A 26,257-nucleotide genomic window follows, 5' to 3' on the forward strand; every position below is an offset into this window, starting at 1 on the left:
AGCTTATATATATATTAAGGTCTGAGTCAACCATTAAGGTCTCTGAGGAACCTGGTGAGAGTTTACAATTCATTTTATAAATTTAATTTAACGTGTCTGCGTGTGCATGTGTGTCTGTATATATAAATAAATATGTTTTTATTTACAAACAAGATAATAATGTAACCAAATAAATAACATAAATCATTTTTGGTGTCAACTTTTTCTGGCGAAAGAGGGACTTGACCTCAGTTCTTCTAAAATCCTGCTATGGCCCTACTCATGTTCTCACACACACACACACACACGCACACTATTCACTCATCAAAAGGGCTTTCATTACAGAATTCCACTCTGGATTCCAAATTTGACTTTATTGCCCGACAGTAGCTCCAGGGGACACGATATGAGGAGGTGAAACACAGATTTGTCCGTTTTATCAGTTTTATTTCCTGCCATTAAGTCAATGAAGGTCATGAATTATTCAACTTCCCTTTGGGCCATAATAGTCCATTCACTTTTTATCTTTGTACAAATATCATAAAACACAACATGGAAACCTTCCACTACTTTTATACTACTTTTATACTGAAATGTGTGTTTAATGTTTTGTCTATGCCCATTTACATCAATGAGGACTGTTTGTATTGAATTGAACTCTACTGAGACGAGGCTGTAGACTAAAAACATTCTAATTAAGAGGTGTGAACTGTGAAAATAGAAAACAGGCTTGTGTACCTGTGCACAATATATCTTATTCTACATTACCTTTGTCAGATTTATAAAACAGACCCATACATACATTCAACTTTGGGATTAAAAGGGCATATTTCTGCCTTTCTGTGCCTGACTTCTGGTCTCGGACTTGTGAAATCTTCAAATGACTTGGTTCCCCAAATCTAAAGCCATTTTTTAGTTCCTACCTAACTTGGCTGCTTCATCCTCCCAAACAAAAATATCATTGAGTTCCCTTTTTGCATTCTGTGACCTTACTTCCATCGGCAGCTGCTAAAGCCTTCCGTCTCAAAGTATATTGTCAGGTTTAATAGTTTTTATTAAAGGCGGTGTCACATTGTTGTTATTTCCTTGACATATATGTCATGCTGCTGCTTTATAAAAACATGCATGTCTCTATGGCAAAGCCAACAGTACACAAGAGCTGCTGTTTACATTCTGGAGGCAGATCCCGGCCTGCACATTCAAGGTTTTTCATATTTGAAATGTGGAATCACCCATTTAATGTAAAAAAGGATGTGGTGTTTACATGCACAGTCTTATTAAAGTGACAGGAAAGTACAGAGGCAGTATGAGACAAACAAACTGCTTTCGGGCCACAACAACCTCATAGAGACCCCTCTATCAGATTCATAAGCTTCAGAGCTTTACTGTCTGGCCTTATAAGCACAATTTTACCTCCACCAAGGACATGTTGTGTTAATTTACAGATTGCAATTAAGCCCAGTATGAGATTCTTGTTACAGATATAAACGCAGATCCAGGTTTTTGGTCAATTTTTTGGAAATATTTTGCTATTTTGTCAAACGCATGTTTCTCATTATTGTCTATCCCTACTTTTGTATGCACAGCATCCATTTATCATGAAATCTATCCATCTATAAATAATAAAATCAATGATGACTGAATTCCACTTAACTGCTTTTTAGTTCCCAGTATTGGGCGTGCTGGCTCACTGTCATGGTTTACTGGGACACTTGATTAGAAAAGAGCCTTTGTTAATGGTGTTAAAAGAAAAACTGAGCTTCTCTTACTTTGGAGTGTTTTTTTCTATGTTGTATTCCCATTTCAAAATGAACTTTTAACAATATGTTACAATCACACAGGTTTATGTTATGGCCACTCGTTTTAATTATTCCCATTGTGCTTCTGACGAGTCGTGTTTTGAAGGTCAGTTTGGCGGACGGGTCTGAATACTACAATGTTGTGAGTATCGGTCACTGTTGCTATGGAAAAGAGGCCAGTCAGAGGAGCGAATCAGTGCGGTAGCAAATTCAAAGCACTTCATTGTCCAACATGTGTACAGAACAGGTGCCATAGTTGCAGAATAAATCCAAAATTAAATGTATTTAAGCTGCAGATTGTGTTTTCAGTTTTCTGAACACGGTTATCTTTGGCTTCTGCACGCCAATAGCAGCACACGAAACAGTAGTTTAAGCTCTGTGATGGAATTGCCAAAATGAGTCATAGTTAAATTCAAAGTCTACCATCAACATTTTATAAAAGAACCAGATATATGTAGTTGTTAATCTTGATTTAACCAGACTAGTTTCATGCCGATACGAGTCAAAGAAATACTCCAACTGTGAGTCACGTAGCTTTGTGTATGGGAAAAAGGCCGACTATATAAATGTCAGATTTAGAGGATTGTGCCGCTTTGACAGCTCACTGAGAGCTTTCTAACATGAATCCTTCCTCATGTTTAAGTCTTATGAAACCAGCTGTATTTCTTTGTACATTTATTTTGCCTCCTTTGCTTTCAGGCTCTAGTGGACCAGCAAACCCTCTCTGGCCCCTTTAATCTCCACGACAGTCTGCAGACCATTTTTGATGGTTTTCCCAGTGTCAAGATGCCTTTTGGCATCGTCAGCTACAGTGCAGCTACATTTATGACACATTATGGTCAGTTTCTTTGTAAAGCAATCTTTCACTTCTCAGAGTAATGACAGCCAGCCTCCTCTTTGTGGTGAGCTGACATTTAAGGATGAAGCGTTGCTTTGGAGTGTTCCGCCAAGGAGCCATCATTAATGTAGTCAGGGATTTTTCTGCAATGACAACTTATAACATCTATTTAAGGGCCTAATTGGTAAGCTCTCAGATACTAAAGAGTCTCCTAATTAGTGCTTCATTGAAGGCAGGCGCATTAGGAAGGTCAACCAATTCAGTCTTGATGATAAAACATGCAAACAGAATCCAGTTGAATACAAAATGCTGTCTGCTATAGCTGTTTACGGTCATACACATCTGGCTTATTTTCTGGGTTTTGATTCAAAAGCATTTCCTCTGTTCACTAAGGTGTGTTCAGTACTAATATGTCGCATTATAGAGCAGTGACTCTAAAAGTGAAAATGTTTTTGATTTAACCATTTTTAAAACAATGCCTGGCAGCATGATATATTACACAGCGCATAACCTCCTGGCACTGCAGAGTCAGTAATGATTAACCATCTCAACAGTGGTGTCCTTGTCTTAAATTCTACAATCAACCACCATAAAGTTAACGCCCAAGGCGTCTTGTGATGCCGTTGTTGTTGTGGTGACGCACGTGAGATTTAAGCAGATAAGGACCGCTAAGAGTCTGAGCAACGTTCAAGAGCGTCACTACGAAACCAGATATCTACAGAGGAAAAATGTGATTCACCGCATCTCACACACTACTATGGATTATTATTGTATTTTATTCATATTAATTTGTACCCTAACCCTAACTCTCACCTCTTCAGTACCTTTTTAATCCCCTGAGACTAGATAGTGTCTTTCGGAGTCCGTAGCTGCCTCAGCTTTGAACCTAGAGTTCAGATACTTGTATTATCTCACGCTAGCTTGTCAGGAAGAGGGCTAGATAACATTCTGAATGGACATTTAGAGGACATATGCTTCTCCTCGGTATATTGATAATAAGAGGGTTTCTGAGCAGTTTCCAGAACAGATGCTCTCGACATCCAATCGCCAAAAAATGCATATCTTACAGCAATCTCCAAATTTGATACAAAATCACAACATAACTTGTTCTAGTTCAACAAGGTCTTGGTGTCGTATTGTGGTCATGGAGGGATTTTTGTGGATTTTTTATCAGTTCTCGAGTGGTAAAGTATTGTTAAATTTAGCACTAAATGTGTGTAACAGACGGGAAATGGTATCAACAGCGAAATTGAGCCTTATGAGACAAAATATAGCATGGGACGGCCATCATATTCTTCCATAATCATTTTCTAACCCCTTTTACACTGACACAATTTCATATAATGAATTCATTAATTAGTCATTTGTATTTAACAACTTCACACACACTGCTGAGCTGCATTTCAAATTAATCTCCAGGTTCCCAGCTTTCAAATGATATATACATCCACCATGTGGCCTATACAGTTGACCTGCTATCTACCCCTAAAGATCACATGTCCCCCCCTAAAAAAGACAAAAGAGGTCTATTAAGGTCTCTCTGCGTTAATAGGATATTAAAGAAATAATTCACCATTTTCTTGCCGAATACTTAGAAAAAAACTGCTCCTAGCCAACAAATATTCCCCATAAAACCACAACTTGACCCTTTTACACTTCAGTATTTGAAAGGACATATAACGTGTTAAATACTGAGCTTTAGAAGTGTTGGTAGGTGGATTTTGGTACATGCACAGAGCCAGGTTAGCTGTTTCCTCCCGTTTCCAGTCTTTGTGCTAAGCTAAGCCACCTGTCTACTCGCTCTAGCTTCTTAATTAGACTACAGATATGAAAGTGGCATCAATCCTCTCACCTAACTGGGCAAGAAAGCAAGTAAGTGTTATTCCCAAAATGTTGATTTGTTGCTTTAACAATTTCAATAACATATCATTTCATTTTTCAATTGCTGCTGTTTTGCACATTCTAGTTCTACATTTTGTTAATAGTTTCTCTTGCACATTCTTGGACAATGTGGCATTAAACATTGTACTTCTATATTGATTCATGAGATAAATAAACATTTGATTTGATGTTAATGGTGTTGTGTACCAATGGGTGTATATATATAGACTATACAGAGAGAGATGTCTGACCTCCACTGTCTGACCTCCACTGTAGCTAAATATCTTTGTACTTCACGCCCTCATTACACAGGAGGAGCTTAGCTAAACCCACATGTTGGTTTCCAGCTCAGTGTGACTCAGACCAACATTTAAAAATAGTAATTTCACTAAACAGAAAATATACTGCTGCTGTGACAAACTTCAAAACTGACAAACAAAGTCTTTTCAGTCACCTATCAATAAAAGCCCAGGGTTTGTCTTTTGCTGCTCACCAGTGATTTCTGAGGAAGCGAAAAGACAAATGCTCTTTTTCTCTCAAATACCCAGTGAGTCATGCAGACAGACAAAAGGAGATTTGGGCATGGGCTCTGCAAATGTTTGCAGATACAACAGCCTCAGATGGTGATGGATGATAAGAGCAGGAGGAGGCGGCTCAGTGCTGGAGCAGCACGACATCTAATGGGCACAAACAGTACGGTCGTGCCTGGGTTTCTGTGTCTATTGTTGAATTGATGACACTGAAGGATTCCCAAAGGTTCCCATGTCACAGAAACAGGTCTGACAGAATGCATTTTAAGCCTGAAGGGGCTCTGTGCAAAATTACACAACTGCTCTGTAAGTGTGAAGAAAGTAGGTGCAGAGAAAAACACTTAGTCTTAGTCACTGCATAACTTTCAGGCTGAAACTGGTCTGACAATAACGCCTCAAACATCTGAAAGGGAACACCAAAAAAAAGGCAAGGATCCCTGACCTCTTCAACGGCAGACATTTAAAAAAGAGATGAGCAATTAAAAATAAATATTATAAACTTAATTTAAAAAAAGTTCAAGCAAACAGAAATCAAACTTTCCTCTCCTCTTATTTTTCCTCATGTGGCTGGTTTGAATCCACAGGCTGACTTGAGCAGAGCACTAAACAAATGGACCATACAGTACTTTGACAGCAGTTAAATAAAAACCAAGTATATGCAATATTTAGATTAAATCAATAAAGCGTGTCAAATAAAGAAGGTTCAAATGAAAGTATCCAAACCAGAGGATGAATAAGAATAAACAGAAGTGACGAGACAAGAGTATTCTTGTGACCTTCCCGTTCTGTAAATGTGTGTGAGAGAACAGCAAGAGAGACTCTGTGTGTGTGTGTGTGTGTGTGTGTGTGTGTGTGTGTGTGTGTGTGTGTGTGTGTGTGTGTGTGTGTGTGTGTGTGTGTGTGTGTGTGTGTGTGTGTGTTAGTTATAGAGGCAGAATGAAGGAAGCAGATATGGAGGAAGGAAGGAGATAAAGACAGGAGGAGGGATGCATAAATATTTTGGGGAAATACATTCCATGTTGGTTTGCTCATGAAGCTGAATTATTCCAACTTACCGTCCATGCTTACAGAACATTACAATACAGCACAACTGTGACTGGAAACTACTGAATATATGCTCCACAGATCTCATGATCACACTATAGAGGTACATAAATAAACAAACGCACAAAGAAGTAGTTCGTTTTTGCAGTAATATCATCTGAATATTCAAGAAAATAGACTGTAAAGCAATACAAACACATTATTAAATATAACAAATGTATTATAGGGATGAGATGATACATTCATTAAGATCATATAAGTCTATAATCACTCAAAGGTTCAACAGACACGTCTTGTGTCCCTATAGGGATACTACAAGACTAAGATAGTACAAGACTCACAGTGAAATCCGTGATTTTTCAGAATCTTCGTTTCCGAAGTGCAAACTGTAAATCATTCAACTACTTCAGCTACTTTTTCATTGAAAACAAGTGTATCTTTTAGTCATCGGCTGCCTCTCTGACCGAATCGACCATCATATCACAGTTTTAAAGTTTAATATTAAAGATTCATTTCCACTCACCGCAACGACCGGCCGTGTGTTCTCGCGGGGTTTCGCTTGCAGGTAACTGCCAATGGACCTGGTGTCGGTCAGGTTATGCTGCAGCGGTCATCCCTCTTTTCCATTTTTATTGCAGCAGTTTAGTTAGTTAGACTTCAAACTCTGCAACATGCAGCGCTGCGTGCCCTGCCGTGACTGTGACGTCGACGCCCCGGATCACACGACAGGAAGTGTAGCAGCCGAACGTAAACAACTTCACTAGACTAAGCACGAGGTCTGCTGTGCTGGCTTTCTAACCATTTTACTGGCCTCGAAATGCATAATGAGCGTATATAATTGGGAGAGGAACATTTGAATGTTTTTAAGTTATATGTTAAATACGCATTTAACCAGAAGTCTATTTATTTACATCATCTCTTTTGACAGGAGGGATTTTGGCAACATTGGCAGATTAAAGATAGATAGGCTTTACAATTGAAATTGGGTAATCAAATAAATATTTAAAAATTAAATTTTAAACAATTAAAAAAAGATGTTTCTGCTGTTAATCAGATTCAAGATATCAGTCAAAAAACGTTGGGCCAGTATAAGTCAGACGTCTACTTCTACTTTTTGTGGAGAAGTGTCTCAGCAGTTTTACTTACAGACGATATCACTTTCAGACTACCTTTATCTGTGGAGTCTGTATCATCTCTCCTGAAAAACTTGACTTGATGTTGAAGTGTGGTTGAAAAGACAAATGGCAGGGTGCTATGTGGTTCTGAGTCAGGGATTGCAACAGCCAGTGATATTGAAAAGCAAAAAACTGCAATGTGTTTTTGGAATATCGCTTTTATTTCATTGAAAACATCACGACTATGTGCTTTACATCTGTCTGACAGCAAGTGTGTGTAATGCACATGGAAGAGGCAGGGTTATATGATGATGATCCAATTTCAAATACACTTTTAAACCCAAAATCACCAGGCACTTAAAATGTAGCTACTGTATTCGTATAATGTCATTTGTTACATGTAAGAGTTCAATTATGAACCGAAGGTGCTTACGGAGATATACATCTCCAATTTAACAAACAATCATTTTAAGGTCGTACCTTTTAGGCTAATTCTCTTTTCAAAAGAAATGATGGAAGAAGAGTTATTGCAATGGTTGACTCAGCTTCAATCACCAGAATTAAAAGCAGCAAACAAGAAGGTCAGAGGTCAAAGATGAGGCAGAAATACTCCCCTGTCATTGACAAAAGTGCTTTGTAAAGTAATAAGAGCCTGAGAGAAAATCATAAACATGTTTTTTTCTTGTGTGGACAAGTGTTTTTGTTCTATCCAGAATCATCAGAGTTGTACAGCAGACGGACTCCTCCTGCATTTCAGCGTCTGATGAAGTGCCCTCTGTCATTTTCAGTGCTGGGCGATTGGAGAAGCCTCGTTCACTTTGCTCTAGCGAGATGAAAGGAAACAGCAAAGGAGTTAAAAGGAGCTAAACTATTCATTACAACCTGCAACCAGAGGAGTGTTAAAATGCCTTTATTGGATGTCTGGTGTTGCAAACCTTCTTTAACTGAGCAATATGGCTCAAGGAATCTGCATAGCTGTGTGCTGCTTTACATAAAGATTTATCTTATTTTATATTATCCATTCTCTTTATTGACTTACTTCTATTCAGGATAACGGCTGCGCTGAACTAATTTAACTTAATTTAACTTTAGAGATTGATAAAGTAAACACAGCAACATTTTGCAAAACGGAAAAGTTCTAGTCTGTGATTCGACAGAACACAGGATTTACGGATTTGGTCAGAAATAGGACACTGACAGCCAGTCACTTACACCTTTTGTCTTGACTCTTACAGAAGGTTCTGCTTTGTTACTTCTCTGCAGCGTCATTGCACACATTTTAAGCTAAGTTTGAAAGGATGAGATTGAAATGATAAATGGATATTTCAACAGAGAACATTCACTTTATCCTTGCTATGTTGTCAACATATCAAATTGTCGCTTCAAACAATGAAAACACACAAGAAGTAGAATTGACATGACAGAAATAAAATCCCCACGGAGTTGCAAAGCAGCATTGAAATGTTAATTTAGTGAACATTTAATAATGTACAGTGCGACGATGTGTGATTCTGTTCGGAAGCTCCACATGCAGGAAAAATAAAGATTTTCACTAAACAACACTTGTGTATACAGTTACCTTTTAAAATACAGAATATATTCCTGTCACTTATTAAACCTGCAAATCATCTGCTCATCACCACCTGCTCAATTTGCAAAATCAGCTGTTTTTTTGTTGGACCCATACGTTGTCCTGTACGTGCTGCTGTGTATGTTCACATGCGGTACACTTTGTTCTACTCCGACGTCATGAAAGCTATTTACAGCGGCTTTGCTCAAGTGCAAATAAAGATTTAGAGATAGCTGGCGACAGTAGTTTTATCCGAAAGTGTTTTGCGCTCTGTCTTTCACACGGTGGAGACCTGATGCTTTGGTCACACTCACCTGATATGACATCTGAAGACTGCAGGATGCTGAGAGTGTCTGAATACCTACTGATGCAGTGCTGATTACTCATCCCTTAGCACTTTTTAATTTCTAAAGAAAATGCTTAGTCAATACATGCTCACCACACACTGTCTTGTTTCTGACAGTTTTTCACACACTGACAGTGCATCAGCAGGCTTCCTGTTTGCGTAAAAGAGAGAGCAGCAAACCACTGTGCTCACTGTTGAGGGGGAAAGAATGAAGATGAAGACACGTGGAGGGTGAATAGCTTTTCAATGACTGCTCTTACACACTGCCAGAGTTCACAGGTCAATTCCCTGTGGTGCAAGACATTGTACTGCCGCCAGTCCCACTTTGTTCATGTTTTAATCATATAAACAATCTCATGCGAGTGTTGCCCCCTGCTGGTGGAAATACCAGAATCTGGAATCTTTGTCTCAAACTATTTATTCGTTAGCTTCCATCTTCGCTTGGAGTTGAATTGTACATGTCTCATCTAAATGTGGTTACAATTGCACAACATGTGTTACCGAAGCTTATGTTATGTCAAAATGCCATGTCTGCAAGAATTTCACAATCAATTTTAGGAAAAGGACATTGAATCTAAAATAAGACTAGGAGCATACAGGCATTCTAGCCGCTCTGTGAAGCTGTTCACAATGACAGCGCTAACGTGCTGATGTTTAGCCAGTATAACATAACATTTACCATGTTTACCATCTTGTACTGCTGTGGCAGCTTGCTAACATCTTACTAAAATGAAAGGCGCCTGTCTTTGTGTGTATGTGTATGTCCTTCAAGTTTCTCAACAACCGTTCATCCGATCGACTTCACTTAGCAGGTGTATTGCTGAGGACCAAATGAGATCCACGAGGTCTACGGGACATATTTATTAGTTGTGCGTTATGTACACAAAGTGTAGCGCATGGAGAGGGGACCCCTATTAATTGTTACACCGCCAAACAGCATGCTGGGTACAGATTGCTCGATGTTCTTGTCAGCTTTTGCAACCAAATGACACGTGTATTCTAGCGTTGCTGGGGGATGCAACTATGCCATTGTTCTGTATTGCTCAGGACTCAGTAAGCACCGTTTCCATTTAACACACACGCACACAAGTGTGTTCGGAGGTCTTTGGCCATTAATCACAGAATTGGACAGATTTAAGTTTTTCTAATCGTCCAATGGTGGCTATAGATGAGAAGTTAAGGCACTACCGAAGACATGACAATGAAACCTCTGGAAACTATGAATTACATTTCAAAATTGAATTCAATAGGTGTTTAAATATTTCAGTCCGGACCAACCAACCAACCGGCATACCGATAACGCTGCTAGCATGACAAAAAAACTAATAAATAGCCTCTTTTGATCTCATCCAAATGTGTTTTGATTACATTTAAGTAATTAAAAGCAGTTTTACAAGTAAAATCAGTTGAAACATCAGGTTCCTTTCCTTCTAACTCACCATCGGCACGTCTTTAAGCCTCTCAAAGTCGTTCCTCGATGGTTGCATACATTTCACAAAGGCAAACACCAGCAGAAGGACAAAGGCGAAACAGAAGACGCAAAGGATGACCACGAGGCCAGAACTTGTGGCCAAGTCCCACTCCTCTGGAAGACCTGAAGGTGAAACAAGCCACAAACTTACTTTATTAACTACTCAACACACTGGATAAACCTGTCTGCCTCAGTCAGAAAAGAGATTGTTGAAAAGGACTCAACTCCTAATTTGCCAGCAGAAAGCCCTCAAAGGGAAAAATTTATTAGTCAACAGTTAAGTTTACAAAAAAAATCATTACAAAAATTACATTTACCTTTTGTCAGATCTGTGATCATAAGTATCTTTTATTTTATTCCCTAATAATACCCCTGTTGGAGCATTTATGAAGCCCATATACTCCTTTTTTTACAACTGTAGTGAATGACTTAGTCAAATTAAGTGTCCTGCAATCAGTCTACTGCTAACCAAACCAGCCACTGGCTGTGTGATGCTAATGCTAATTGTACTGTTGCTTACTTCCTATAGGGACTTCATTTGTATCTTTGACTACTTGTTTCTTCTTTGAGTGAGTGAAAATGAGTGAAAATGTAGCTTAACTAGGTTGACAGTATACAACTGATGTGGTGTACAGCACTTGTTGTAATCTCTGTTACTTTTCTTGTTACTGCACTCGTTCATTTTTACATTACTTTGGGTACAACTACCATTTTTTTATTTTACTGATTTGTAATCACTATCATTTAATTTATTGAAGATCTTCTGTCCTCTAGTGGCCAAAAATGTATCAATGCAGCTTTAAAGTAAATGAAGTAATTTGCAGCCTGTTATTATCCCGCTGAATAGAACTCCACTGAGCTTGTGAATTGATTTCTTCCTCAGCAAAAGGACCATGTCTGAATGATTGAAAAAGTAGCATTTTTTTTTAATGTTTGATCATTTTTAGAGGTGTACATTTAGAGGTGTAATCATTGTTCTCTGATTCATAATACAGAATAAACCATCAAACATTCAGCTCTAATTGTAATCTGACCTGGGCTGGTTATGTTGACAGTGGTGGTTGCAGTGATGTTTGGTGATTCTGATGCTGATGGGAGTGTCGATTCATGGGAGACTGTCTCGTTGGATGACTGGTTGGTCGTTGTAATCTGAGGAGTGACACTGAAATGTGTTTCCTCTGTCCTGTTGGGTGTTTGTGGTGAAGGCGAGGGCGGTAGGGATGATGACACATTGTCTTTCTTTGCAGCCAAACTGGTGTGGTGTGCAGCACTTGTGGTTATCTCTGTCTGTTTGGCTGTCGTAGAAGTGATGCCTGCAAAGGAAGAAACAGCATAAAATCTCTGTGAGGATGCACAGCATTTGCACCTGATCGCGATAGGCTAGTCTGTTGGCTTTTTCATGGTAGATAAACAAACTGATATTTTGAACTTCAAGCAGAGGTGTAGTTGAAAAGTATGTGCCCTATGCACAGGAGTTCTGGATTAGTTTAATTGGATGACACAGCATGCATAAACACAGTACTGCACTTGGACTCACCCAAGTTTTCCTCCCACGTGCACTGTACCCTCCCACACAATTTATTGACCAACCTGCAACCATTCTACTTGAGATCATGAAGTGAAATTTGTGGATTGATTCCATTTATACAACGGTGTACAAGTGCAAAAAAAAAGGGAGTGTGTACATGCGCTATTTTGTGTCTCAATTTGTTATACCTGGACCGATTTTTACATTATTCTTTAGAGCTGCCAGTATTGGTGGCTAGCAGGAAAACAAACATGTCAAAGTCACCAGGATTGTTGATGTAGTTCCAACCGCAGGAACAGGCTTAATAACGACAGTGATGACTTAGTATGACTCAAGGGCCCACACTGTAAACGTACACCATTATTGAACTGCATATCGATGGCATTGTGTTCACACACCCTTGAAGTCAAGGCTTGCTCTACAAAAAAGTCAAGACACTCAGGACAGGTTTTCCAGACTATGACAACCCTTCACGCTCACCTTCACACCTACAGGCAATTTAGAAACCTCAATTAACCTAAGCTGCATGCTGTCGGACTGTGGGAGGAAGCCAGAGAAGCCGGAGAACATGAAGAGAACAGGCAAACTCCACAAGTGCTGCCCTCTTATTTAAATCATTAGGTCCTAAAAGTTGTAACATGCACAATAGACAATAATTATTTTCCTTCCTCTGTTGATATGAATGAGCCATAGAACGAGGCTGGACTGAGGGCTAATAGGTGGGCTTAAGGAAAACACAAGTGCTTGCTCATGGGCCCCGTAATGCTAAAGATTGCCTGAAGATCCTGATATTTTCATGTGAATTATATTTGTGGAAGTCAAGCGTTTTTGCTTCATGCGCCACTGAGCCTCCAACCATGAGGCATATGCTTGCAGCCAATAGCTAAATTCAACTGCAATAACCAGGTTATAACCAGGAGATGGAAGTCACTATGCAAATGTGTTACACAATATGTAGAATTCAAATTCTCTAATAATGTCAGATTTGGACCTGAATCCATCAACAACACTACTAAATACCCATTTTTAATTGTACTGTTGCTTACTTCCTATAGGGACTTCATTTCTATCTTTGACAACTTGTTTCTTCTTTGCATGAGTGAAAATGAGTGAAAATTTAGCTTAGTTTGACAGTATACAACTGATGTGTTATTGTTGGTGGTTGTCACACTGAATGACATCATTTTTCTTTGCAGCCCAACTGGTATGGTGTACAGCACTTGATGTAATCTCTGTTTCTTTTCTTGTTACTGCACTCATTCATTTTTACATTACCTTGGGTACAACTACCATTTTTTTATTTTTTTTATTTGACTGATTTGTAATCATTTAATTTACTGAAGATCTTCTGTCCTCTAGTGGCCAAAAATTTATCAATGCAGCTTTAAAATAAATGAAGTAATTTGCAGCCTGTTATTATCCCGCTGAATAGAACTCCACCGAGCTTGTGAACTGATTTCTTCCTCAGCAAAAGGACCAGGATCATTTTCAATGATTGAAAAAGTTGCAGGTTTTTAATGTTTGATCATTTTTAGAGGTGTACATTTAGAGGTGTAATCAGTGTTCTCTGATTCATAATACAGAATAAACCATCAAACATTCAGCTTTAATTGTAATCTGACCTGGGCTGGTTATGTTGACAGTGGTGGTTGCAGTGATGTTTGGTGATTCTGATGCTGATGGGAGTGTCGATTCATGGGAGACTGTCTCGTTGGATGACTGGTTGGTCGTTGTAATCTGAGGAGTGACACTGAAATGTGATTCCTCTGTCCTGTTGGGTGTTTGTGGTGAAGGCGAGGGCGGTAGGGATGATGACACATTGTTTTTCTTTGCAGCCAAACTGGTGTGGTGTACAGCACTTGTGGTTATCTCTGTCTGTTTGGCTGTCGTAGAAGTGATGCCTGCAAAGGAAGAAACAGCATAAAATCTCTGTGAGGATGCACAGCATTTGCACCTGATCGCGATAGGCTAGTCTGTTGGCTTTTTCATGGTTGATAAACAAACTGATATTTTGAACTTCAAGCAGAGGTGTAGTTGAAAAGTATGTGCCCTATGCACAGGAGGGGACTACCTGCACTCTGGATTAGTTTAATTGGATGACACAGCATGCATAAACACAGTACTGCACTTGGACTCACCCAAGTTTTCCTCCCACGTGCACTGTACCCTCCCACACAATTTATTAACCAACCTGCAACCATTCTACTTGAGATCATGAAGTGAAATTTGTAGATTGATTCCATTTATACAACAGTGTACAAGTGCAAAAAAAAAGGGAGTGTGTACATGCGCTATTTTGTGTCTCAATTTGTTATACCTGGACCGATTTTTACATTATTCTTTAGAGCTGCCAGTATTGGTGGCTAGCAGGAAAACAAACATTTCAAAGTCACCAGGATTGTTGATGTAGTTCCAACCACAGGAACAGGCTTAATAACGACAGTGATGACTTAGTATGACTCAAGGGCCCACACTGTAAACGTACACCATTATTGAACTGCATATCGATGGCATTGTGTTCACACACCCTTGAAGTCAAGGCTTGCTCCACAAAAAAGTCAAGACACTCAGGACAGGTCGCCAGACTATGACAACCCTTCACGCTCACCTTCACACCTACAGGCAATTTAGAAACCTCAATTAACCTAAGCTGCATGCTGTCGGACTGTGGGAGGAAGCCAGAGAAGCCGGAGAACATGAAGAGAACAGGCAAACTCCACAAGTGCTGCCCTCTTATTTAAATCATTAGGTCCTAAAAGTTGTAAAATGCACAATAGACAAGAATTATTTTCCTTCCTCTGTTGATATGAATGAGCCATAGAACGAGGCTGGACTGAGGGCTAATAGGTGGGCTTAAGGAAAACACAAGCGCTTGCTCATGGGCCCCGTAATGCTAAAGATTGCCTGAAGATCCTGATATTTTCATGTGAATTATATTTGTGGAAGTCAAGCGTTTTTGCTTCATGCGCCACTGAGCCTCCAACCATGAGGCATATGCTTGCAGCCAATAGCTAAATTCAACTGCAATAACCAGGTTATAACCAGGAGATGGAAGTCACTATGCAAATGTGTTACACAATATGTAGAACTCAAATTCTCTAATAATGTCAAATTTGGACCTGAATCAATCAACAACACTATTAAATACCCATATTTATTTTCAGCCGAAAAAAAGTGGTTTGGGGATTTAGTTACTCTTTAAATGTATTTCTAGATATCTGTTGTCCAACTTATAATGCAATACTGGCCTTAGATATTTATGTTATAGGCATACCAATTATTTTCCTACGCATTTACAAAAATAACACAACCTGCTTCTCGCCCCAGGAAGTTTCCTGATTGCATTACTTTGCATCTTTATACAATTTCAAGATAATTTTAATTATTCAAAATCTCAAACATCAATTTAACAGGTCAAATGTGAGATTCCGACTTACCTTTAGAAACAGCCACTGCAAACAGGAACACCAGCACAGTGAGGTGCATGGCTGCAGGCATGTTGAGAAATAAAGATAAAGGCTGGTGGTCATATTAACAATACACCTACAAACACAGTTTACATCCTTGACAGCAGGATGTGTCAACTCCCTGAGGAGTGCTTTGAACGCTGGGTTGGGGCATATCAACTCCCTCAGGTTGGTAAATCAATGTTTGAACAATGATCTGTATTTGCTCTGTATTTGTAGTGACATATACTGTACCTACTGTTGACGCTCTAATCTATTAACAGAGCGGGCAACTTCTGAAGAAATAGCGGTGTGATTGCTGGATGTTGAAAATCTGATGCTAAACTCGATTGATGGCTTTCTCTTGCACCCGAGAACACACATGTAGTACAAATCACTTCTGAGAATGAATGAAATGATATTTTAAAATATTTTAGAAACCTACATGACGAAGAAATTCTGATAAAATGGACCATGTAACCTATTTTAATCACTCAAAAACATATATATAGACAAAGTACTTCAAGATACTACAAGTACTACCACAATTTCACCTATTTTTCGCCAGGAGAAGCCGAGCAATGTTCACCGTTATCACTGTTACCGATCCCAGGCGCGACCTACGGCACTTTCACACACACAACGCATATCCAAGAGCACGAGGACAACACACTGAATCGAACCATAGCTTTCTAATTCTTCTCCTTCAAACCATTACAAAGTTACAATTATTCTCCCGCAGATGAACACACAGCCTATCATCATGACAATTGAAACGCTTCGTACCTTTTAGATGTTTTTTTGGAAGAAAATCGCCCCCCCAAAAATGTAATCCCTTTCCTCATATGCAGCTGCTTCCTGTCCTCCATTCTTCGAAACAACTGAGTCTCTACGAGCTTCTATGACCAATGAGTAATAATTTCAGTTTTGGCCAATGGGTTTGACCCATGGGGGCGGACCACGGTTTAGAGGTTTTCGACCACGGTTAAAATTCTGTCAAACAACTCAAAGAAGTATCACTACATTCCCCACTCTCTTCCGGGTTCAAATCTGTGTCACATGCGCAAATCGGCCAATCACAGGCTTTGGTAAGGTTCAATTGCATTCAGTAAAACTGAAATTTGTATATAGCCCAGGCTCTCAAAATGATGCCAAACCGCTGTGTTAGATAGATTGAACACTATCCATGATAAAAGAAGTGCAATATATAGTTATATAGTATATAAAAGTATAATAAAATAGCTATATCTGCTGCTTCCAAAATCAGAATTGACGTTGGCTGACCTCAGCTGACCTGTACACCGGCATTGATTTCTCAGGCATACTTCACTCTATCAAAGCCAATTTTTTTGTAAAAGGACTGCTGACGTGTTGTAATATGATTTGGGAGAGTTTAGGCCTTCGTCTGCATCATTTCAAATCAATAAAAGTGCTTTTTAGGCAACAACAAAAAAAAGGCGAACCTGAACATTTTCAATTTGAGCTGTGTGCAACATTCATCCAGCATTTACCAGTAACATATACAATGATATGTATACATCTTAACAAAGCTCACATTTATTTGTGTTATTATGCCATTTAAATTATTCAAATAGACATTATAGTTAGAGATTTACACTCTCTTGAGTATGGGTATGACATTTTCGAGCAGAGGTCTCAAAATAGGCCTAGGGTTTAAAAGGGTTATTAAAGGTGCAACGTGTAATACCAGGGCCGTGTAGGTTTTGATAGCTTGTTTATTGGATTAAATAATCTCAAACCATTCTCTAAAAATGTAGTTGTCCTTTTGTATTAACAAATTGTAGTTATTTAATGACATTTCACCCTGACATTACTTACAAGGGCAAACAACTGCTGTGGCAAATCATTATATCAATAACATTTGCATTCAGCACTTGCTGTATTTCATGTTGTCATATAGACAAGACTGTGTTTGTGTGTATATATATATTACTCAATCATATGTCAATAATGATTGAAACAGCTTTTCATCCCTGAATCTTCCAGGAGTGCACGTTTCAGATATAAATATTAGTGCTGGGCAACAATTTAACCGCGATTAATCGCATTGTTATGCGCAAAATTCAATAATGAATTAAAATGGTATATTGCGCACTTTTATTTTAAAAGTACTGCTATATGAACAAAAGTGCAAGAACATTTGGTTTGCAAACACTTCAAACAAAGAAGGTGCTTTTTAACAGCAGTATTCCAGTTAAAATACAGTTATAATGATTCTGATAAAAGATATTCAGCCGGTGTTCACAACTTTATCTTCATGTGTGTAATAGATGCAATTTGAAATATACACCTTGAAAACTGCAAACCTATCTACATCATGTTTTTTTCTTCTTTTTTTGTTTGTTAAATTCTCAGTAGCGATTACTAAATGATATGCTTATTATACATATTCCAAACAAAAACACTTTAAAAGCTCTAAAAAAAAATATTTAAATGAATCATTTATTTTTAGCTTTTTTTGGCATTTTGGTCAGACACATATGCAACGCTGATTTCCGTGTAATATGTGTGGTATTTGTTATAAATGTACGTTGGTAAATAGAGGGTGATAAGAAGCTGTAGAGGAGGGACATTCCCTGTTTCCAAAAAGCAGAGACTGCATATGTTCTCCTTTTTAAAAAAACAGTAGCAGAACAATCTTTTGGCATATCTACATTTAATTTCATTGAGTGTGAGGCCAGTCATTCAGCCATGGTAAGAGCAAGGCACCAACACCTCCAGAGTGGATGGTGAGCTATTCCCACATTGCAATAACCGGGCTGCGGTTCCCTCACCTGTAATCCTCCAATCCCAGACTCTGTCTGGCTTCTGGAAATGTTCCCGGTTCTGCTGCACAATGTCTCCCAGCCCCATTAATACTCCTCCGCTCAGGGTGTTTGTGAGCAGCCGGTTCCGGCCCTGGAGAAGCGTCTGCATCCGGACCAGAAACCTTTTAGCCACCCTGGGAAGCATGATCTTCGTATTGCAGAGAGAGTACTGTCTTCTGTTATTTCCCCACCACGTCTCAGCTCAGGGCCTGCATCAGGGTGATCTCTCAAATATATATATAAAAATGTTTAAAAAGCCTATATGGAGGCTGCATGTTAATCAGTTATCCAATGAGAGCTAGAGACATAAATAAAATGTCTTCACAAAAATAAAGATAGAATATAAAGCCTGGCTGAGTATTTGAAACTGCTAATACAGCTAAAAACTACAAAACTATTCTCAAATAATTATAAAAAACAAAATGAGGAACTCTGATGCTAAAATATGAATTGATTCTCTTCGGTTATAAGAATCTAAAGATTGTAAATCCATTTGAAATTTGTTTCCTTCGGTGATAGTCATACTTAGTTAAACCTGTGACTGGATGAATTAAGATTTTTGAGTTTCTGGTAAATTTCCACTTGATAGAGTTTTCCAGGCTGGAAGTTTCACCGTTTCACATATCCTCTCTCTCTCTCTCGTTACCTGCAGGCAGTGAATCAACAGAGGGAGGATGACAGAGGACAGAAGGAATGATGTCTGTGTCCTTCATTCTTTATAAACTTCACTCAGTAAGGTTACTTATTTTATTGAGATTTTAGATTTATTTCCAGTGAGATATTATTGACTTTATATAGTGACTTTGCTGTTGCAAACATTACTGTTGTTGCTCTAGAGAGATTTAGTTGCATTTAGCTGTGAGCTAACAAGTGGGGTATGATCATTATGCACTAACATGCACTAAAAGCAGCATTTGTCAACAAAGCAAGGAGAAACTCTAACTTCATGCAGTTAGACGTGTTACTATAGTGTTTGGACTTGAACGCCCCCTGCTGCTGCTGCTGCCGCCTGCTCTGGTCTACTTTCCATGAGGGTGGAAAGTATGACACAAATCTATGATGGTGTCTAATATGAACATTAAATGTTTTTAGCAGGTTGCAAATCTTTGAATGACAACACTTGACAATGAGGTTGAATTTTCCATGTTATTAAAGGGTCTACACAAATAAAGTTGCTCCTTTTGTTTGAAAACTGATTAAATTGATACTTTGTGTACTGTCACTGTTGTATATAATATTGTGAAATCATTATTTAAAACGATACTAAATTTCGACATCGGATTGATGTAAAGAATATCAAAGAGCAATAATTATTCATTTAAATATAAATATATGAATCAGAGGAAACGAGACACTGACAGCAAGAAGTGACAAGAACTGAACCTCCTCCATATGTAAAAGAAAAAAAACACCGTGGAAGGCTTCGGTTTTTAGACAGCATTTTTTATGTTTAGATATTAATTAATAAAATAGCAGCTGGAGACGTACAGAAGATAGTATATCAAGTCACATTTAAAACATAAAAGTATAAAACTTCTGCCGTTGAAAAATAAGTTATTTCTTCGGTCGGTCTTCAATCAAGTACAGCTGATGATTCAGTCTGATATAAAAAATAAAACATGTGATATTAAATAATTATACCGTAATACATTTTCTTCAAGCACATAATCATAATCGTGCATTCTTTTCATAAATACCTCAAAGGAATGAACTGAAGACAATCTTATTTAGCATCAAAACAGAACGGCTCCACACATTAAGGCAAAGTTTACACAAGTTAATATTGGAGATAAAAACATGGCAGCTGTTCAGCTTTTCAGATTTTTTTCATTTTATACCAGAAACAGCAAACAAATAAAAGGAATGCCAGTCTGTTGGATATTGGACAGTTTAAATCGTGTAGTTTCACACTAATAACTTGCACTAACTGACATTTAAATGCTTTGGGGAAGGTCGTGTTAAAGGCAGCAGTTACAATGATGCAGATATGATAAAAAGAAAAGCGCTATCATCAGAGATCAGCTTTTCATCCCTGAATGTTCCTCCAGGAGTGCACGTTTCAGATATAAATACACAGACTCTATAAAAAAAGCAAAATGTTCTTTTGCCTCCGATGAACGACTTCCCACTTGAGCTCCGTCTCTAAGCTTCTTCCTCCAGAGGTTTGGTCGACGGGAGCGCTTCCTGCTGAACATCCACAGCACTGCTGTCTGAAAGCAGCTCAGTGGGTTGGCTGTCATCCTGTCACACAAACACCAATACACACATCAATGTAATCAATATCACTTCACTTTAAATTAATGAGCAAGTAGAAAACTCTGACGGACACAATGAACACGAGCAGAGAAATGGTGGAGATGAGTTTTGATACATACGGTGTGTTTATTGTTCTTTACTAATTCTTCTTTATTAGTGGCAACATTTTAAAATGTTTTCTTCTTTAAGACAACAACTTAAAAACTAAAGATGTAAAATGGTCATTTTATAAGCCAGAATTTAGCAGAATTTCCATTGAATCTCCTGTGTGGGCGACTTACTCTGTGTTTGAGGTAGGAAAGGTAGGTATCCCACCCTACGGTGATAAAGTTCATGTACACAACACGGAATTTGGGCGAGAGGAAGTAAAAGTTGATCATCTGAGCAGGAGGCCAAACACAACAGTCCGCCTGCAGGCAAGAACACAGATGAACATCAACAAAACTGGACTGATTACACAAAGTAAACATGGTAAAAACGTGTCTGTCAGCTGGCAACCAAGATATCTGCTTTCACAAATACATACAGAGGAAACCGTCAGTGAGCTTCCTCATAGAAAATATCTTCTTAAATATTGAGGAAAAAAAGAGTCTCATAAGCCATTAATAAAGTTAACATGTGGTGATCACAAATGATTGCTACATGTCAACAATACTGATGACATTTCAATGAGTCAGTAGTAACACAAAGAACAAGACTAAGAAACCTCGCATACGGCTGGACCGTCTATGGTCATTGTGCTAAACTGTGGTCAAATAGGCCCGTTTCACAGCGGCATCAATTCAAAGTGACATTAAGAACTGTGCAAGCTAACAAAACATTCCCGTCTCACAATAAAAGCCTTGGTAGAAAATAAAGGATTCTGTCCACTGAAAATCGACGAGGCTTTTAATTTGAAATGGATACAGGAAGTGTTGTGTTTGTAAATAATAACATAATACAGAGCTGCAGGAGTCCTAAATTGAATCAAGGTCCACACTCACAGACTCACGGACTTAGTGACACGTTCATGCTCAGTCTGTGAGGGTTCAGGCCTGTCCCACTGTCAAATGCTCTCTGGCAGACATTTTTTTTAAGTCAATGGCTTATTTGAATGGGTTTTTGGTTAGATGCCTGAAACATGTCTGTGTTTAACACAAGCTTAAGATATTTTAACATATTGTTCTACGACTTAAAATTCGGAATTCGAAAACCTCAATATAAGCTTTGAAATATACAGCTTAATGATGACAATAATTATGCCTCAATTTCATAGTCATTTAACACATTTGGCCAATGTATTAGTAAACTAACCTTTTCAAGTATTGTTGTCTATAAAAGCCTTAATGAATGCGGTTTTAATATGAGATGCTTTAAGTTCAAATGTGTGCGTTTACATTAAGAGAGCCGGTCGGGCGTTCATGATTTGTGCGTAGGCTGAAGCAGTTCTAAATTTGTTTTCAGAATACAAACAATTTCGGTAAGAAAATATTGACGATCCCGATTTGCCCATTGTGAGTAAATTATCATTGGTCGGCTGCTCCAGCTCTACAGGTGAGACCCTGACCCAAGGTGTACTTGCCTTATAAAATTCCCAGAACTTGCTCCTAAAATCCTTCCATCCTTCGGATAACGTGTGTCCCTCCATGAGACCCATACCTGCAATAAACAGAATTGTTGGTCAGGGCCCTGTTTCAGAAAGCAGGTTTAGTGAAGACTGAGTTAGTTAAGATAAGGGAAACTCTGGGTTTTCAATTTCAGAAAGACGGGAGACTTTATCTCTGGGTCTGTCTCGCTAGTCCTCTTAAACAAACCCTGAGTTTCTCTCTGTCTCCTCCCTCTTTAATGTTAATCCTGGTCAGATATCGTTTCCCTCACGTTCAAATATTACAGACTAGAGTTACCTTCGGCTCAAAAGAAAAACCCTGCATGTCCTTATTTTTGCGAATGGAAGTGTTTTTTATATATATATATATATATATATATATATATATATATATATATATATATATATATAACGCTGTGACTCTGAACAGTGTCAGAACATAATTCCAATAATTCTGAAAATGATATGTTATATGAGCAAGATCGTGGTGCAGCTGTAGAATATATATAAGTTTTATAGGCTGCGTATAGTGAACGTGTTTTAACAGCATTCATTTATATATACATATGCGAAACGGGGACCAGATGTGCGTCAGCGCCACGCTTCATAAAATCTAACTTCAGATAAGGTCAGAGCCTGAAGGAACTCTTATAAAACATTCATGGACGAAGTCCAAACTGCTTATCACAGAAGACCTTTGAGCTCCATCCATATTGTCTTTCGTCTTACCTCATCCAAATCTGTAAGTACACTCTCACACACGTACATAAACGCATTTAGCCCATCCCAAACATGAAGAACAATGGACAGGGAGTATCTTGCTTAATCCATACAGACAGTAAAAGCGTCTTTTGTCATACCTCATCCATGTCTTTAAGAACAACCTTTGACTTTGTACACTCTTTCATGTGTGCATGTTCACTAAGGGAAGAAGGAGACAGGCTTCTTTGTGACAACAAACTATGAAATCCTTCTCACCTAAAAAATACCACATCCCACAAAACGGCGAGGCGACCACCTGGTCCACCAGAACCTTCTTGCACACCGTTTTCAGAGCTTTGCCCACGAACACTCCATCCAGCCAGATGTACCAGTATTGCAGCACAGGACCTAAGGAGCAGCCCACCGTAAACATGCTACCTTCAGGGGGAGAGAGTCAAGAGAAAATGAGAGCATTAATGGCAATGAGTTGGTCATTCAAAAAATAACACATTGCACAGATGTTCTCCCAAATACGACATTTGATTCATTATTAATAGATGGAGATTTGAGTATACTGGCTGAGAGAGCTCCGCTATTCTCTGTATCTCACCTGTTCTCCTCCAGTCTCGTACTCTGCCCGGCTTTTTGAAGTTCTCCCGGCTCTGCTGCACGATGTCTCCCAGTGCCAACAGCACTCCTCCGCTCAGGGTGTTTGTGAGCAGCAGGGTTCGGCCCTGGAACAACGGCCGCCAGTTGAACTGCATCCGGACGAGAAACTGTTTACCCAGCCGAGGAAGCATGACGGCAGAGAAATTCACGTTACCGTCATCTGTGGGGGGAAAAGAGGACAATGATGGACAAACTCCTATCAGGATGCTGCTCCTCCAACACAGAGGGTGAAAAACAAAAGTACAAAACAGATTAGTAGTGATGTCACGTGCTGTGTCGAGATTTAAGAGCGTGTGTTGAGTAATTAAGTAATCAAGCGTGTTTTCAGTGAGGCTTGTATCATTTTGAAATAAGAAGAAATGAGTTTAGTTGTTTATTCATGAATAAAAACAAATAAAGGCTGCCCCAACATCACTTTCCCAGTTACTGGCCTCTGCCCAGGGACAGTGTGTACGTTATAGTGGCATCTAGTGGTTTGTTGCAGATTCCTGTCCCCCTGTTAGAAAAGTTTACCAAAACATTTTGGCTGATCGTGTGCTTGTGTTGACATAGCATACATGGCCAAATGCATTGGGTTTTACTTTCGTTAACATGTCCATGGTTGTAGCACAGATGTACAGCAGCCTGTGTAAGACATTACATGGTTGAGAAAATCTGTAATAGATCTGCTTTGTTTCACTCTTCGGCCACCAGGCAGTTTGGTGTTGGTCAATTGGCTGAAATGCTTCATGAAGCTTTAACTCGACATCACAACAAGAATAAGACAAACACCTCACAGTCATATTATATCATCACAGCAATAAGATGATCATATAAAACCAGGATATTTAAAACTGATACTACAGTTATAAACTACTTGTATTGTTTAAACGACTGCAACAAATGACACTAAAATCTTGATTTGATTGTAAGCTTCTAATAGCAAATCCAGAAAGCTTCTTTTCGTTTCTGTAGGAAGTAAATCTCAGCCCCTCTGAGACCCACATAGACTTGATCAATAAAGTTATTATTAATATGAATTAATACTAATGAACTAACGCTAATGAATGAAAACATGTCTTTCTACTAGTTGTTTTAGGTCTCCTCTTGTGTTCAACGACCCTGTCTTTTAGTACATATACTTTGTTGCATGGACTGTTCATCGGGTTAATTAACTTCTCTGTATTACACGGGATGAGAGTATTTATATTTACGTTTATAGTATTATCTGCAGATTACACAGACGGAAACTTTTGACAGTTGAGAGGTTCAAAGGTCACTGAAGCTAGCTTAACTGTTAGCTAGCAGCTCTTTTAACCCCGGATTAAACACTCAGCTGCCATAACTATGTAGCCGTACACAACAGTTTACTGTACTGTTTCGTATTTAGTACAAGACCAGCGCTGACGTTGACCCTAAATTTGCACAATCCAATGTCACAATGATCTCTCTGCTCCTCGCTAAACTCCAAATGAAACTGGCTAACATGTAAGAGTCGGTGTTGGGTCGAAGTCTATCTCCCTTCTTACGAATTTCCCCACTAACGTTAACCTGACCACAGCCACTTAAATGTGGTAAAACGTCAACACGTCCTCACCTAAACCAGAACCGCGGAGCTCTCTTCATACATCCACGTGAGAAACACTAGTGCAACCCCCCTGACACGCGAGATGTTGATGTTGTACCCTTAGAACTGGACACTTCAAATGTTTGAGCGCCACCTGTTGGTTTGGAGGACCAATTATCACAACAGAACGCCATAACGATCACTGTTTCACTCACTATGACCAATGTTTTCTCTTTACAACACAAGATATAATATTCTGACGCTCACGGTTTGCTATTGCTATTTTTTACCATATATATGTATACAAATAAATATGCATAAACAACCATAAGGGTGGTACTCTGGAAGACACGAGCAGGTGAGTATTATAAACACGTATAGTATGAAATTGTCAATGTCGAAGCACATTGCATTTATTTAAATCTTTATCTGCATATTATTTAAATTAGAATCAAGGCTGTAAACATGTAATAAGTCAAAGATTAATTTATACACATGTGTTGCATTACTCACAAGACAATTATCCCACTATCGCAAAATACAGCAGCCTGTATCACAAATTACATTTAGATGATCTGTAGTATATCTGCCTGTTTACACTCTTTGGCTGCTACAGTAGTACTAGACTAAACTTATGACATTTTTGAAATTTTCATGACCAAAAACAAATTAAATTCTTTTGATATAAATATAATCCTTCTTCAGAATAAGCCAATCAACTTCTTGTTTTGTTTTGGCGGACAACATATTGCTGAGAAATATGGATAAAAGCTATCACCATTTATATCTTTGAGATATGTAATTATTGTTTACATTACAATTGTTTGTATCTTATTGCAGGTCTTCTAATTCATTATGCTTTCTCCCCAATGTATTATGATTTATCATAGCAAACACATTTATGTTGACCTTGTCTCAGAGGAATCATTAGCAGACTAACATCACAAAAAACAATAATTACTATAATTATCCTATTCTTAAATGTGCTTACGACTGAAACAACTGCGTATGTATTATATTTGTCATGTTGCTAACTTTATAGTGGTCATATTCATCTTTATATATAGTTTGTAGGACGTTGTGAGTTATTTTAAAGCATATTGTATTAGTATGGTATTCCTTAT

At 38.5% G+C, this 26,257-nt stretch overlaps 2 protein-coding genes across 2 annotated transcripts; both read right to left on the minus strand.

Annotated features, from left to right (window-relative positions):
• Positions 1–7,395: 7,395 nt before the first annotated feature.
• Positions 7,396–15,607, minus strand: cist1 (colon, intestine and stomach enriched 1). Its single transcript, XM_079157359.1, has 5 exons — positions 15,539–15,607; positions 13,724–14,002; positions 11,608–11,886; positions 10,542–10,696; positions 7,396–8,009 (listed from the first exon to the last, which is right to left on the minus strand). The coding sequence occupies exons 1-5, from the start codon at positions 15,597–15,599 to the stop codon at positions 7,971–7,973; spliced, it is 813 nt and encodes a 270-aa protein (XP_079013485.1). The 5' UTR covers positions 15,600–15,607; the 3' UTR covers positions 7,396–7,970.
• Positions 15,608–19,808: 4,201 nt separating this feature from the next.
• Positions 19,809–25,244, minus strand: mpv17l2 (MPV17 mitochondrial inner membrane protein like 2). Its single transcript, XM_079158348.1, has 6 exons — positions 25,164–25,244; positions 23,529–23,747; positions 23,195–23,356; positions 22,193–22,269; positions 20,913–21,041; positions 19,809–20,616 (listed from the first exon to the last, which is right to left on the minus strand). The coding sequence occupies exons 2-6, from the start codon at positions 23,716–23,718 to the stop codon at positions 20,518–20,520; spliced, it is 657 nt and encodes a 218-aa protein (XP_079014474.1). The 5' UTR covers positions 23,719–23,747; positions 25,164–25,244; the 3' UTR covers positions 19,809–20,517.
• Between the last annotated feature and the right edge of the window lie 1,013 nt (positions 25,245–26,257).

This window comes from Pholis gunnellus, assembly GCF_910591455.1.
Source record: "Pholis gunnellus genome assembly, chromosome: 4".
In the NCBI taxonomy this organism is placed as follows: domain Eukaryota; kingdom Metazoa; phylum Chordata; class Actinopteri; order Perciformes; family Pholidae; genus Pholis; species Pholis gunnellus.

Excerpts from the sequence above, each read along its gene's own strand:
- cist1 (XM_079157359.1), bottom strand. The coding sequence starts at position 15,599 with ATGCCTGCAGCCATGCACCTCACTGTGCTGGTGTTCCTGTTTGCAGTG. Across the intron at positions 14,003-15,538 it reads TGCAGTGGCTGTTTCTAAAG|GCATCACTTCTACGACAGCC; the intron begins GTAAGTCGGAAT and ends CTTCCTTTGCAG. Across the intron at positions 8,010-10,541 it reads GGCTTAAAGACGTGCCGATG|AGCAAAGTGAACGAGGCTTC; the intron begins GTGAGTTAGAAG and ends TCATCTCGCTAG.
- mpv17l2 (XM_079158348.1), bottom strand. The coding sequence starts at position 23,718 with ATGCTTCCTCGGCTGGGTAAACAGTTTCTCGTCCGGATGCAGTTCAAC. Across the intron at positions 23,357-23,528 it reads ACGAGACTGGAGGAGAACAG|GTAGCATGTTTACGGTGGGC; the intron begins GTGAGATACAGA and ends CTCCCCCTGAAG. Across the intron at positions 20,617-20,912 it reads TTTCCTACCTCAAACACAGA|GATGACAGCCAACCCACTGA; the intron begins GTAAGTCGCCCA and ends TTTGTGTGACAG.